General features: G+C 36.6%; 1 protein-coding gene across 1 annotated transcript in view; it reads right to left on the reverse strand.

The window, feature by feature from the left end:
• Positions 1–13,586: 13,586 nt before the first annotated feature.
• Positions 13,587–15,317, reverse strand: part of LOC101967290 (EF-hand calcium-binding domain-containing protein 13) — a 125,734-nt gene continuing 124,003 nt past the window's right edge. The window contains exons 24-25 of the mRNA XM_078040988.1: positions 14,503–14,556; positions 13,587–14,059 (exon numbers count right to left, since the gene is read on the reverse strand). Coding sequence (XP_077897114.1) covers positions 13,932–14,059; positions 14,503–14,556 — 182 coding nt within the window. The 3' untranslated portion in view covers positions 13,587–13,931. The remainder of the gene's footprint in view (positions 14,060–14,502; positions 14,557–15,317) is intronic.

Genomic DNA, 15,317 nt, shown 5'->3' on the forward strand with positions numbered 1-15,317 from the left:
ATCACTACTATGCATTATCATTACTACAATCAAAATCTATCCAATTGGCAATGAGATTTAATACTACGAGGCTGATTCCAAATCTCAACTCAGATATCACTATCGGGCATTCCCTAACTATCCTTTCTAAAGTAAAGGCATTCAGCCACTTTTGGTCACATTAAAAACATCTTTTTCTTAAAAGTACCCTTTGTTTTTTAAAATTATCTCATCTTTATTAATTTATTCCCCACCTAGTAAGGAAATGTGAGCTCCATGAAAGAAAGAATACTGTCTGATTCAGTCCTGTGTATCTCCTACACTTAGAGAATTATAGGAACTCAGTAAATATTAATTAGCTGAATAAATCATAGCACTAAAAGTAAACAATCTAATACCAAAACTTTAGACTAATAAGGTTCATTCTCATTGTCTAGATTATCTAGGAAGTAGTCTCCATTGCTGATAAAAATCCTGATTTCTGTAGTTCAGTTTTTTGATGCATAGACCCAAAAGGATTTTTTTCTAATTTATCAGATTTAAAATTCTTTCCATGATACAAAACAATTTCCCATGATATATTAAATGATAAGCAATATAAAGGAACAATGAAAATAACTAAGATATTGGGGCAAACTGACAATCTAATGACTAATAGTACAAGAATCTAAGCAAAAGTATTAAAATGTACTGTCCTTCCATCTTGCTTTTAAAAGCCTCAATTATGTCTATCGGCTTCCCATAATTTAGTTTTCACTCAATAATAAAAAGCAAATATATATTTATTTATATTGTTAAAGATTCCAACATTTTATATATACATTTGCAAAGTTAAAATCTAATTTATAATTTTGCACACTATATTTTCCAAATGAAAGTAAGAGAACTAGAACATTTTTCACATAAATTATTAATGTGATATTAGAAAATAATGTCCATTTTTAATTTGTATACACTCCCACCTACTCTTGCTACCCTACTCTGATTATTTAGAAGCAAATATCAGATATCATATTATATCATATATATTTAAAATGTATTACTAAAATATAGGAACACTAAAAATGACTACTAAACCATTATCATCCTAAATTTTGAAAATAATTTATTATCAAATAATCAAGTTTGTGTTGACATCTAAATTTGCATATAATTCGTTCAAATAATTTCAATTTTTGTTAGATCATCATAATTATACATAGTAACTGGGCTCATTTTGACAAAATCATACATACAAGGAATTTGATTTCAAGCCCTAACCCCTCCTTTTTCCTTCCTCTATTCTTCCTCCTCTATTAGACTTCTTTTCTTCTACAGATACATAAACATGAAATTCCTTTTAGTTATGAATATAACATGACTTTGTTAAATTTATCTACCCTTTGCCCTTCCTTCCTCCCTCTCATTCTCCTACATCAACTCCACTGATATTCACTATATCTTTTTTATATCATATTCTCTCCCTCACTGCCTTCTTTCTCTTATTTTGCTCTAGCTTACACATCTGAGAGACAGCATTTAACCTTTAATTTTCAGAGTCTGGTTATTTCACTTAGCATGATTTTTTTCATTTCCATCCACTTGCCAGCAAATGCCATTATTTCGTTGTTTATGGCTGAATAGAATTCTATTGTGTATATGCCACATTTTCTTAAAACTTTCATTTATTGATGGACATCTGGGTTGAGTCCATAATCAAATTTTTAATTGGTTATTGTGAATTGTGCTGCTATAAACAATGAAGCAGCTATATTGCTATAGTAGGCTGGTTTTAGATCTTTTGGATGAAGACTGAGGAGTGGAATAGATGGATCATACATATGGTGGTTCCATTCCTAGTTAGTTTCATGAGGGATCTCCACACTGCTTTCCAGAGTGGTATATTAATTTGCAATCCCACCAACAAAAAAAAATGTAAGTGTGTACCTTTCCCCTGACATCCTCACAATCATCTATTATTCATGTTCTTGATAATTGCCATTCTGACTGGAGTGAGATGAAATCTCAGTGTAGTTTTGATTTACATTTCCCTAATTGCTAGAGATGAACATTTTACCATATATTTCTTGGCAACTTGTGTTTCTTCTTTTGAGAAGCATCTGTTTAGTTCTTTTGCCCATTTATTGATTGGGCTGTTTGGTTTTTGTTGTTATTTATTTTTGTTTTATTTTGGCTTTTTTAGTTTTTTTTAATATTCTCAACTTTAATCCCCTGTTAGAGGAGTAGTTGGCAAAGATTTTTTCCCATTGCTAGGCTCTGTTTTCACTCTCTTAAACATTTCCTTTGCTGTGCAGAAGCTTTTTAATTTGATGGTACTCCACTTATTGATTCTTGGTTTTATTTCTTGAGCTTTAAGGGTCTTACTGAGAAAGTTGGTGCCTACACCTATATAATAGAGTGTTCCCTTTATTTTCTTCTAGCTGTTGCAAGATTACTGGTCTAATTTCTAAGTCTTTAATCCATTTTGGGATGTGATAATATAGGGGCACTCAGCCACTAAGTCACATCTCCAGCCCTATTTTTGTATTTTATTTAGATACAGGGTCTCCTGAGTTTAGTGCCTCGATGTTGCTGAAACTGGCTTTCAACATGCCATCCTCCTGTCACAGCCTCCGGAGCCACTGGGATTACAGGCATGCGACACTGTGCCCAGCTCTGTGATCCATTTTGATTAGATGTTTGTGCAGGGTGAAAGATAGGAATCTAAATTCATTCTTCTACATATGAATAACTAGATTTCTAGCACTATTTTTTTTCTAAGCCAATATTTTTTATTTATTTTTTCCTTTTTTTATTGTTGGTCATTCAAAACATTACATAGTTCTTGATATATTATATTGCACAGTTTGATTCAAGTGGGTTATGAACTCCCATTTTTACCCCATATACAGATTGCTGAATCACATTAGTTACACTTCCATTGATTTACATATTGCCATTCTAGTGTCTGATGTATTCTGCTGTCTATCCTATCCTCTACTATCCCCCCTCTCCTCCCCTCCCCTCCCCTCTTCTCTCTCTACCTCCTCTACTGTAAATCATTTCTTCCACTTGTATTATTCTTCCTTTACCCCTCACTTCCTCTTGTAGGTAATTTTGTATAACCCTGAGGATCACCTTCCATTTCCATGCAATTTCCCTTCTCTCTCCCTTTCCCTCCCACCTCTCATCCCTGTTTAATGTTAATCTTCTTCTCATGCTCTTCGTCCCTACTCTGTCCTTAGTTACTCCCCTTATATCAAAGAAGTCATTTGGCATTTGTTTTTTAAGGATTGTCTAGCTTCACTTAGCATAATCTGCTCTAATGCCATCCATTTCCCTCCAAATTCTATGATTTTGTCATTTTTTAATGCAGAGTAATACTCCATTGTGTATAAATGCCACATTTTTTTTTATCCATTCGTCTATTGAAGGGCATCTAGGTTGCTTCCACAGTCTTGCTATTGTGAATTGTGCTGCTATGAATATCGATGTAGCAGTGTCCCTGTAGCATGCTCTTATTAGGTCTTTAGGGAATAGACCGAGAAGGGGAATAGCTGGGTCAAATGGTGGTTCCATTCCCAGCTTTCCAGGAAATCTCCATACTGCTTTCCAAATTGGCTGCACCAATTTGCAGTCCCACCAACAATGAACAAGTGTACCCTTTTCTCCACATTCTCGCCAGCACTTGTTGTTGTTTGACTTCATAATGGCTGCCATTCTTACTGGAGTGAGATGGTATCTTAGGGTGGTTTTGATTTGCATTTCTCTGACTGCTAGCGATGGTGAGCATTTTTTCATGTACTTATTGATTGATTGTATGTCCTCCTCTGAGAAGTGTCTGTTCAGGTCCTTGGCCCATTTGTTGATTGGGTTATTTGTTTTCTTATTGTCTAATTTTTTGAGTTCTTTGTATACTCTGGATATTAGGGCTCTATATGAAGTGTGAGGAGTAAGATTTGTTCCCAGGATGTAGGCTCTCTGTTTACCTCTCTTATTGTTTCTTTTGCTGAGAAAAAACTTTTTAGTTTGAGTAAGTCCCATTTGTTGATTCTAGTTGTTAACTCTTGTGCTATGGGTGTCCTATTAAGGAATTTGGAGCCCGACCCCACAGCATGTAGATCATAGCCAACTTTTTCTTCTATCAGACGCCGTGTCTCTGATTTGATATCAAGCTCCTTGATCCATTTTGAGTTAACTTTTGTGCATAGCGAGAGAAAGGGATTCAGTTTCATTTTGATGCAAATGGATTTCCAGTTTTCCCAGCACCATTTGTTGAAGATGCTATCCTTCCTCCATTGCATGCTTTTAGCCCCTTTATCAAATATAAGATAGTTGTAGTTTTGTGGATTGGTTATTGTGTCCTCTATTCTGTACCATTTGTCCACCTGCCTGTTTTGATACCAGTACCATGCTGTTTTTGTTACTATTGCTCTGTAGTATAGTTTGAAGTCTGGTATCGCTATACCGCCTGATTCACACTTCCTGCTTAGCATTGTTTTTGCTATTCTGGGTCTTTCATTTTTCCATATGAATTTCATGATTGCTTTCTCTATTTCTACAAGAAATGCCATTGGGATTTTGATTGGCATTGCATTAAACCTATAGAAAACTTTTAGTAATATCGATATTTTGATGATGTTAGTTCTGCCTATCCATGAACAGGGTATATATTTCCATCTTCTAAGATCTTCTTCTATATCTCTCTTTAGGGTTCTGTAGTTTTCATTGTATAAGTCTTTCACCTCTTTTGTTAGGTTGATTCCGAAGTATTTTATTTTTTTTGAGGATATTGTGAATGAAGTAGTTGTCCTCATTTCCATTTCAGAGGATTTGTCGCTGATATACAGGAATGCCTTTGATTTATGCGTGTTGATTTTATATCCTGCCACTTTGCTGAATTAATTTATTAGCTCTAATAGTTTCTTTGTAGACCCTTTTGGGTCTGCTAGGTATAGAATCATGTCTACTGCAAATACTGATAATTTAAGTTCTTCTTTTCCTATTTTTATGCCTTTAATTTCTTTCGTCTGTCTAATTGCTCTGGCCAGTGTTTCGAGGACTATGTTGAACAGAAGTGGTGATAGAGGGCATCCCTGTCTTGTTCCAGAGTTTAAAGGGAATGCCTTCAATTTTTCTCCATTCAGAATGATGCTGGCCTATGGCTTATCATAGATTGCTTTTACAATGTTGAGGTATGATCCTGTTATCTCTAATTTTTCTAGAGTTTTGAACATAAAGGGATGCTGTTACTTTGTCGAATGCTTTTTCTGCATCTATCGAGATGATCATATGGTTCTTATTTTTAAGTCTATTGATGTGGTGAATAACATTTATTGATTTCCGTATATTGAACCATCCTTGCATCCCAGGGATGAATCCTACTTGATCATGGTGTACAATTTTTTTGATATGTTTTTGAATCCGATTCACCAGAATTTTATTGAGGAGTTTTGCATCTAGGTTCATTAGAGATATTGGTCTGTAGTTTTCTTTCTTTGAAGTGTCTTTGTCTGGTTTAGGCATCAGGGTGATGTTGGCCTCATAGAATGTATTTGGAAGTTCTCCCTCTTTTTCTATTTCCTGAAATAGCTTGAAAAGTATTGGTGTTAGTTCCTCTTTAAAGGTTTTGTAAAACTATGCTGTATATCCATCCGGTCCTGGGCTTTTCTTATTTGGTAGTCTTTGGATGGTTTCTTCTATTTCCTCAGTTGTTATTGGTCTGTTTAGGTTGTCTATATCCTCCTGACTCAATCTGGGCAGATCATATGACTTAAGAAATTTATCGATGACTTCACTATCTTCTATTTTATTGGAGCATAAGGATTCAAAATAATTTCTGATTATCTTCTGTATTTCTGAAGTGTCTGTTGTGATATTGCCTTTTTCATCCCGTATGCTAGTAATTTGAGTTCTCTCTCTTCTTCTCTTCATTATCATGGCTAAGGGTCTGTCGATTTTATTTATTTTTTCAAAGAACCAACTTTTAGTTTTGTCAATTTTTCAATTGTTTCTTTTGTTTTGATTTCATTAATTTCAGCTCTGATTTTAATTATTTCTTGCCTTCTACTTCTTTTGCTGTTGCTTTGCTCTTCTTTTTCTAGGATTTTGAGATGAAGTATGAGATCATTTATTTGTTGTTTTTTCTTTTTTTAAGGAATGAACTCCAAGCAATGAATTTCCCTCTTAGAACTGCTTTCAATGTGTCCCATAGATTCCGATATGTTGTGTCTATGTTTTCATTTAACTCTAAGAAGTTTTTAATTTCTTCCTTGATGTCTTCTAAAACCCATTGATCATTCAGTGACCTATTGTTCATTCTACAAGTGATGCATGATTTTTCCTTCCTTCTTTTATCGTTGATTTTCAGTTTCATTCCATTATGATCAGGTAAGATGCATGGTATTATCTCTACTCCTTTATATTGTCTAAAAGTTGCCCTGTGACATAATATATGATCTATTTTTGAGAAGGATCCATGTGCTCCTGAGGAAAAAAGTGTAACTGCTTGATGTTGGGTGATATATTCTATATATGTCAATTAAGCCTAGGTTATTAATTGTGTTATTGAGTTCTTTAGTTTCCTTATTTAACTTTTGTTTGGAAGATCTGTCCAGTGGTGAGAGAGGTGTGTTGAAGTCTCCCATGATTATTGTATGGTGGTCTATTAGACTCTTGAACTTGAGAAGAGTTTTCTTGATGAACATAGCTGCACCATTGTTTGGGGCACATATATTTATGATTGTTATGTCTTGTTGGTGTATGGTTCCCTTGAGCAGTATGTAGTGTCCCTCTTTATCCCTTTTGATTAACTTTGGCTTGAAATCTATTTTATTTGATATGAGTATGGACACTCCTGCTTGTTTCCGCAGTCCATATGAGTGATATGATTTTTCCCAACCTTTCACCTTCAGTCTATGTATATCTTTTCCTATCAAATGTGTCTCCTGTAGGCAGCATATTGTTGGGTCTTGTATTGTGATCCATTCAACTAGCCTGTGTCTCTTAATTGGTGAGTCTAAGCCATTAACATTTAGGGTTACTATTGAGATATGGTTTGTTCTTCCAGCCATATTTGTTTATTAATGTAACTAAACCTGATTTGTTTTCCTCTTTGATTACTTTCCCCCCTTTACTGTCCTACCTCCCACTGTTGGTTTTCATTGTTATTTTCCATTTCCTCTTCCTGTAATGTTTTGCCAAGGATTTTTTGAAGAGATGGTTTTCTAGCTGCAAATTCTTTTAACTTTTGTTTATCGTGGAAGGTTTTAATTTCATCTTCCATCCTGAAACTTAATTTCGCCGGATACACAATTCTTGGTTGGAACCCATTTTCTTTCAGTGTTTGAAATATGTTATTCCAGGATCTTCTAGCTTTCAGAGTCTGTGGTGAAAGATCAGCTGTTATCCTGATTGGTTTACCCCTAAATGTAATCTGCTTCCTTTCTCTTGTAGCTTTTAAAATTCTCTCCTTATTCTGTATGTTGGGCATCTTCATTATAATGTGTCTAGGTGTGGATCTCTTATGATTTTGCACATTCAGCGTCCTGTAGGCTTCTAGGATTTGGGATTCTGTCTCATTCTTCAAGTCTGGGAAGTTTTCTTGTATTATTTCATTGAATAGATTGTTTATTCCTTTGGTTTGGAGCTCTATGCCTTCCTGTATCCTAATGACTCTTAAGTTTGGTCTCTTTATGTTATCTCATATTTCTTGGATATTCTGCTCATGGTTTCTTAGCAGTCTTGCTGAGCTGTCTATGTTCTTTTCAAGTTGAAATACTTTGTCTTCATTGTCTGATGTTCTCTCTTCTAAGTGATCTACTCTGCTGGTAGTATTCTCAATTGAGTTTTTAAGTTGGTTTATTGCTTCCTGCATTTCTAGGATTTCTATTTGTTTGTTTTTTATTACCTCTATCTCCCTGTGTAATTGATCTTTTGCTTCCTGGATTTGTTTATGTAATTCCTTGTCAAAGTGATCTTTCATTGTCTGATTTTGCTGTCTCATGTCTTCCTTGAGACTCCAGATCATCTGAAGCATGTATATCCTGAACTCTTTATCTGACATTCCATCTGTTGCAGCTATTACCTCTTCTAAATTTGAGTTGACCTGCATTGCTTGTGGTCCTTTCTTTCCTTGTCTTTTCATACTGCTCGCGTTTCTTTCTGCTTGGTGAAACTGTTGTGTTTTTGAAATTTTCCCTCTAATTATTTATATTGCTCTTGTATAGTTGAAAAATCTCCCTTGCAGGGCGGGTAGTGGCTGTGCTCCTCCTCTAATTGGGGTGATCTGTCTACCACGCTGGCGGGCCGCTAGGCCTGCTCTGCTGGTTGGTCACAGGTCTGCCCACCCTGTGGGCGCGGGTGGCGGCTCTGCTCTGCCCCCACTCCAATTGTGGTGACGTGACTACCACGCCCTTGGGTCGTTGGGCCTGTTCTGGATGCGGGCGGTGGCTCTGCTCGGCCCCTACTCCAATTGGTGTGACGTGTCTACCACGCTGGCAGGCCTCTAGGCCTGTTCCACCGGTGGGTCGCAGGTCTGCCTACCTTATGGGCTTGGGCGGCAGTTCTGCTCGGCCCCCACTCCAAATGGGGCTACCTGACTGCCACTCGGGCAGGTCGCTGGGCCTTTTCCGGACACAGGCGGCAGCTCTGCTCCACCCCCACTCCAACCAGTATGTCGTGACTGCCTCAGTGCTATGTGTCCACCATGCTGGCAGGCCACCAGGCCTGTCCTGCCAGTGGGTCGCAGGTCTGCCTACCTTTCAGGCTCTGGCGGTGGCTCTGCATGGCCCCTACTCCAAATGGGGTGACTTGACTACCACGCCATCGGGTCACTGGTCCTGTTCCAGGCATAGGCGGCTGCTCTCTTTGGCCCCAGCTGTAGTTGGGGTGCACGATACCACGCTGGCGGGTCGCTTGGCCTGTTCTGGGCACAGGCGGCAGCTCCACTCTGCCCCTCTGGCCCCCACAGCACCCAGCAGGACCCGGACCGAGAAGCAGTTTCCGTGGGTTCCCCAGCCCTGGGCCAAAGCCGCTCCGGGAGCCTGAATCTGGCTGCTCCGAGCTCAGTGTGCGCTCTACTAGGAGCAAGTTCCAAGAAGCAGTCTCCGTGGGTTTCCCAGCTCTGAGCCAAAGCGGCACTGGGAGCCAGAACCTGGCCACCCCGAGCTTGGTGCATGCTCTGCTAGGAGCCAAAACAGCTCCGGGAGCCAGAACCTGGCCGCTCCAAGCTCTCCGAGCTCGGTGCATGCTCTGCTGGGAGCAGGCTCAAAGAAGCAGTCTCCGCAGGTTCCCTAGCCCTGGCCAAAACAGTTCCGGGAGTCAGAACCCAGCCGCTTCGAGCTCGGTGCACGCTCCACTAGGAGCTGGCTCCAAGACGTAGTCTCCGCGGGTTCCCCAACCCTGGGCCAAAGCAGCTCTGGTAGCCAGAACCCAGCCGCTCAGAGCTCGGTGCACGCTTTGCTAGGAGCGAGCCCCAAGAAGTAGTCTCCGCAGGTTCTCTAGCCCTGAGCCTGAGCGATCTGTCTGCGAGACGCAGGCAAATACCAGCCTGAAATCACCTGTTCCGTAGCTGAATGAGCTGAGATCAGTAGAAAACAGGGATGATTACATCAGCTCTCCAAGATGGCGGCTGCTGGCCTCCTCCGTGGTCTGACCAGTGTGGAGAACGGAACTGGACCGCTTCCCTCCTCCGTCTCAAACCCAGAACTCAGCACTTAGCACGGCCATTGCACCGCTGGCAGGAGCCCCCAGAATCCGCATCGCTGCACCCCCGTGCCGGCACCTCGCCGCTTCCCAGCGCGCGCCGCAGACTCTAGCACTGTTTTTAAAAAGGCTGTCTTTTCTCCAAAATATATTTTTGTCACCTTTAACAAGTATCAGATAACTGTGTATATTTGAGTTTGTTTCTGTGTCTTCTGTTCTATTCCATTGGTTTTAATGTCTATTTTGATGCCAGTACCATACTGTTTTGCTACTATAGCCCTGTAATATAATTTAAGATCAGGTACCATGATGCCTCCTTCACACTTTTCTTGTTCAGAATTTCTTTGGCTAGTCTGGGTCTCTTATTCTACCAAATGAATTTTAAAACTGTTTTCTTTCTCTAGTTCTGTGAAGAATGTCATTGGTATTTTGATGGGGGTCACACTGCATCTGTAGTTTACTTGTGTTACCATGGCCATTTTAACAATAGTAATTTTGTCTTTCCTTCTTTTTTATGTGTTTTTGAATGTAGTTTTCTAATTTTATTGAGGATTTTTGCATCTATGTTCATCAGGGATATTGGTTGATTGTTTTCTTTACTGAGCTGTGTCTTTGTCTGGTTTGGGTATCAGGTTATACTAGTATCCTAGAATGTATTTGGAAGTGTCCCCTACCTTTCAATTTCATGGAATAATTTGAGGAAGACTGCTGTTAGTTGTTCTTTGGGCTTTTCTTTGTTGGTAGGTTTTGATTGCTGTTTCAATTTCATTACTTGATATTGGTCTGTTTAATTTATCTTTATTTTCTGGGTTCAATTTGGGCAGATCATATGTGTCTAGATATTTGTCAGTGTCTTCTAAATTATGCAATTTACTGGAGTATAAATTTTTTAAATACTTTCTAATGACCCTTTGGATTTCAGCAGTGTCTGTCTGAAAGCTCCTGTAATTTTGTTGATTTGGGTCTTCTGTTAGTTTGGCTAAGGGCTAATCAATCTTATTTACCTTTTCAAAGAATTGATTCTGTGTGTGTGTTTTTTAAATACTCAATTTTGTTAATTTTGGTTCTTATCTTTATTGTTTCCTCTCTTCTACAAATTTTGGAATTAATTTGTTCTTCTAGGGTCTTGAGGTGGAGCACAAGTTTATTTATCTGGGATCTCTCTACATTTTTAATGTTGGCACTCAATGCAAAAAAAAATTCCTCTTAGTACTCTTTTTATACTGTTCCAAAGATTTTGATATGCTATATCTTTGTTTTGTTTCTAAGAATTTCTTGATTTCTTCTCTCATTTCTTCTTTGAGCAATTCTTCAATTAAAAGAGTATTATTTAATCTCCATGCACATCTGTGGCTTCTGTTATTTTTCTTGCTGTTGATTTCTAGTTTCATTCCACTGTGGTCTAATATGATACATGGGATTATCTCAATTTTTGTATTAGCTAGACTTACATTGTGACCTAGAAATATGGTCTATTTTGGAGAAGTTTCCAGTGCTGCTGAGGAGGAAAATTCAGCTCTTTGGGGATAAAATATCTATAGATGTCTATTAGGCCCATTTGATTTGTAGTATTATTTAGGTTTGATATGTCTTTATGTATGCTTTTATGTTTTGATGACCTGTGACCTGTCTATTGGTAATAAGGTTGTGTTGAAATCTCCTTATATTATTATATTGGGATCAATCTGGGATTTAATGTCAAGGAGTATTTTTTAATGTAATTTGTTGTATTGGCATTTGGAGCACATATATTAAGTATCATTATTTCTTCTTTTTGGAACATTCCCTTTACTGGGATGTAATGGCCCTGTTTGCCTCTTCTGATTCATTTTTGCTTGAAATCTATAGTCAGATATGAGAATGACTATTCCAGCTTGTTTTCAGAGTCCATATGTATGTAATATTTTTTTCCATCCTTTTACGTTCAGCCTGTGAATATTTTTATCTACCAGATGAGTCCCTTGCAAACAGTATTTTGATTCACTCAGTTAATCTATGTCTTTTCATTAACAAGTTGAGACCATTTAAATTCTGGATTATTATGAATATGTGTTTGTGGTTTGCTGCCATTTTGATCTGTTGTTGTAATTAATTCTGTCTTGCTTCTCATTTAGAAAATTTGTCTTCTATTGATCTTCATTTATTTGAGAATTTTAGAATTTGTTTTGGGTATGCTCGGTGCAATTTTTTCTTTGAGTATATTTTGTAGTGCTGGCATAGTTGTCATGCCTTCTTTTAGTCTTACCTCTTCATGGAAGGTTCTTAATTCCCCATCAAATATGAAAGAGAGCTTTTCTATGTACAGCAATATGGTTGGCAAATGTTTCCTTTAGAGTTTGAAATATCTCATTTGATGCCCTCCTTGATTTTGGGATCTGAGTTCAGAAGTCTGAAGTGAGCCTTATTGGTTTGCCCTTACATATGATCTGTTGTTTCTCTCTGGCAGTTTTTAATATTCTTTCCTTATTTTCCTAAGTTAGGCATTTTAATTCTGATGTGTCTTGGAAGACTTCTTTTCTGGTTAGGTCTATATGTGGTCCTGTACACCTCCTATATGTGGGTGCCTATCTCCTTTCTGATAGTTTTCTGTGAGTTCCTCATTAAAAATGTTCTTAATGTTTTTATATTATATTTCCATGTTCTATTCTGCCCTAATGAATATATAATATTCATTATATATATATTATATTGTTTAGTAATAACTAAACAATATAATATATATTGTTCTTGTATATTCTGATAATGTTCTATTTTTCTCTTTTTTTGTATTCTGTGCACTCAAATTCTTGTATCCTGTCTTCAATGCCTGAGGTTCTATCTTCAAACACTAAAGTTCTATTTTCTATGCCATCTGATGTTTTGGTAATGCTTTCAAGTGAATTTTTAATTTGATTCATTGTGTCATCATTTTCAGGAATTCTGATAAATTTCCTTTTACTAAATCTATTTCTTTATTAAAATGGTCTTTTATCTCTTGAATTTGCTCTCAATTCATTCTTAAAATCTTCTTTTAGTTCATTGAACATTTTGATAATCAATTTTTTAATAAACTTTCTCTTTTAAACTTTCTTTTTTAATCTACTTTCATATCTGTGGGATCTTTTGTTGGGGGATTGTGCATTGCGGGGAGGCATAGTTTGACATTTTCTCATATTTTCTGAAGTCCTACTCTTGCACATTGAGGTGGTTTCCCCTTCCTCTTTTATGTGTGTCCTCATGTGCATATTTTTATTATAAGATTTCTGTTTGGAATATATAAGTAGATGTCTAGGTAAGGGATATAGGATTCCCCTCTACTTGTTCCTGGTTTGGGGATTGGGGTTTCTACTTCCCCAATTCTATAAGTTGAAGTAATATATATTTAGGCTCAGATAGGGCTGGACCAATTGTGGGGTGAGGTTTGCTGTTGCTTGTCTGACTTGTAAGTATTTCTTGGCAGCAGGGTCTCTACTCTGAAGTCCCAACGACTTCTGAGCCTCTCTTGGCTTGGGAACTAGGAATAGCACTAATGACAGTGACAGATGTATAAATGTTAAGATAATTGTTGGAGTCCTCTGACATCTGTAGCCCTAATTTACACCTATATAGAAATTGTGGGGGTCCACATTTAATACCAGTAGCAGCAATACAGGACTGTGAACTAGATTAGGCATTCAATATCAGATGTCTACTATGTCATATACTGTATTAATAATTACATTAATATGAATAGGGTGTGAATGCATAAACTATGTAATCCTCTTATTTAGTAGTTTCTTAGGTAATGAGAAAATAGAGTGAGAAGGCTGAATAATAAACAAGTGGGAGGGAAGTTATTAAATTTTTATGAATAAATATATATTTTCTTCAAACCTATCCATGTAGGGAGTATACACACACATACACACACAATCATGCATAATGGAAAAAAGTGAAAAACAATACAATATTAACTTTTTCTCCTTAAGAAAGATGAGACAAAAGTATATTTATATAATAATCAATCTTGTGCATATATACACATATAATGTCTGAGATAAGGACATTCTATTTCTACACATTGTTTTTTCCAGTTTCAAAGTAAAAAGCAAGGCTGTACAATGAAGTTTATTTTACAATTCCTATAAAATAAATAGAAAAGACAGAAACATAACAGATATTATTAATACTTGTTCAAAGATCAGAATTATATCTCTGAGAATCAACCTAAAACAAATTTTAGGATGTGAGTTATTAACTGTCCATCACAAAATTTCACCATGTAGAAAATAATTCAACTATTTTGTCTATTAGATATCCCCTAAACTAGAAGTAGATTTGTTCTCTTCTATTCCAACACATTCTTCTAGATTTCCACTTAGTTCTATAGCCACAAAAGCAACTTGATTATTTATAGCATCGGTGTTTCCATGAATGTCTAGAAAATAAAAGCTAGGCTAAATTATATTATTTAGCAAGATATATAAAAAAGAGATAAGAGGAGTTGTGCAATATTACACTAATATAGATTTTTTGTTTACATAGAAGAAAACTCAATATTAATGGACATAAATTATCTATCAATAAAATATGATTCACATTTTATTACCCATTAAGTAATTTGAATACAAAACCAAAGCCAAAAATTTCAATTTGAAATATGTAATAGAATACAAGAAAATATGTCAAAACGTAGGCATTGGTTATTTTTGTCTTCAGTATTAAACTAGGGGTGATTTTCTTTTTTCCCTCTTTAAACATCTCATGTTTTCTCCAAGTTTGTACATTATGAAAAGGTATGCTTATAATTATAGGTAAACATTTAATAAGCTTTATTAAAACATTATTGAAAAGGCTTAAGATTTTAGTTTTATCACTCACCTTTAAGAGTGTCCATGGTATCTATCAATTTAAGCTGATGTGTCTTCCCATCAGCTATAAGAAAAAATATGTTTTTAAACAGAAGCAATATGATATATGTAGTTAAACCAGAAGTACTACAACTTAAAATTATAAAAATTAGTATTAACACTATATCTTTTAAATTTTAATTGGCAAGGAAACATTTATTAATGTGTAAAATGATGTTTTGATATGTATATACAATGCAGAATGGTTAAATCAAGATGTTTAAGATATGCATTGACTCACAAACTGTGTAATGATGATGATGATAACACCTAAATTCTCCTCTCAGCAATTTTCAAGTATACAATACACTTTTTTTATAAACACAAGCATATAATGTTTACTTGAAATTCCAATTTATTAGAAATTTACCCTTCAATAGAACCTTTCCTCCTTAAAGACAATTTTAAAGACAATAAACAATTCAGGTGTCACTGCAGGAGGAACAAGGGATTCTCACTATGACGAGAACAGACTGGATTTGGATAAGAAGCATGGGGGCCTGGCATGGTGGCACAATCCTGTAATCTCAGCTGCTTGGGAGGCTGAGGCAGGAGGATCACAAGTTCAAAAGGAGCCTTAGCAACTTAGTGAGGCACTAAGCAACCTAGTGAGATCCTGTCTCTAAATTAAATACAAAAAGGGGCTAGGGATGATGCCCAGTGGGTAAGTGCCCCTGAATTCAAACCCTGGTACACACAAAAAAAAAATTCTGGGAAGGGGTATCAGCTTGGCTTACCACATTGTAATATCAGTACATGTCTCTGCTTACACCAAGCCTGTGGGAG

The sequence above is a fragment of the Ictidomys tridecemlineatus genome, chromosome 3 (assembly GCF_052094955.1).
Source record: "Ictidomys tridecemlineatus isolate mIctTri1 chromosome 3, mIctTri1.hap1, whole genome shotgun sequence".
Lineage (NCBI taxonomy): Eukaryota > Metazoa > Chordata > Mammalia > Rodentia > Sciuridae > Ictidomys > Ictidomys tridecemlineatus.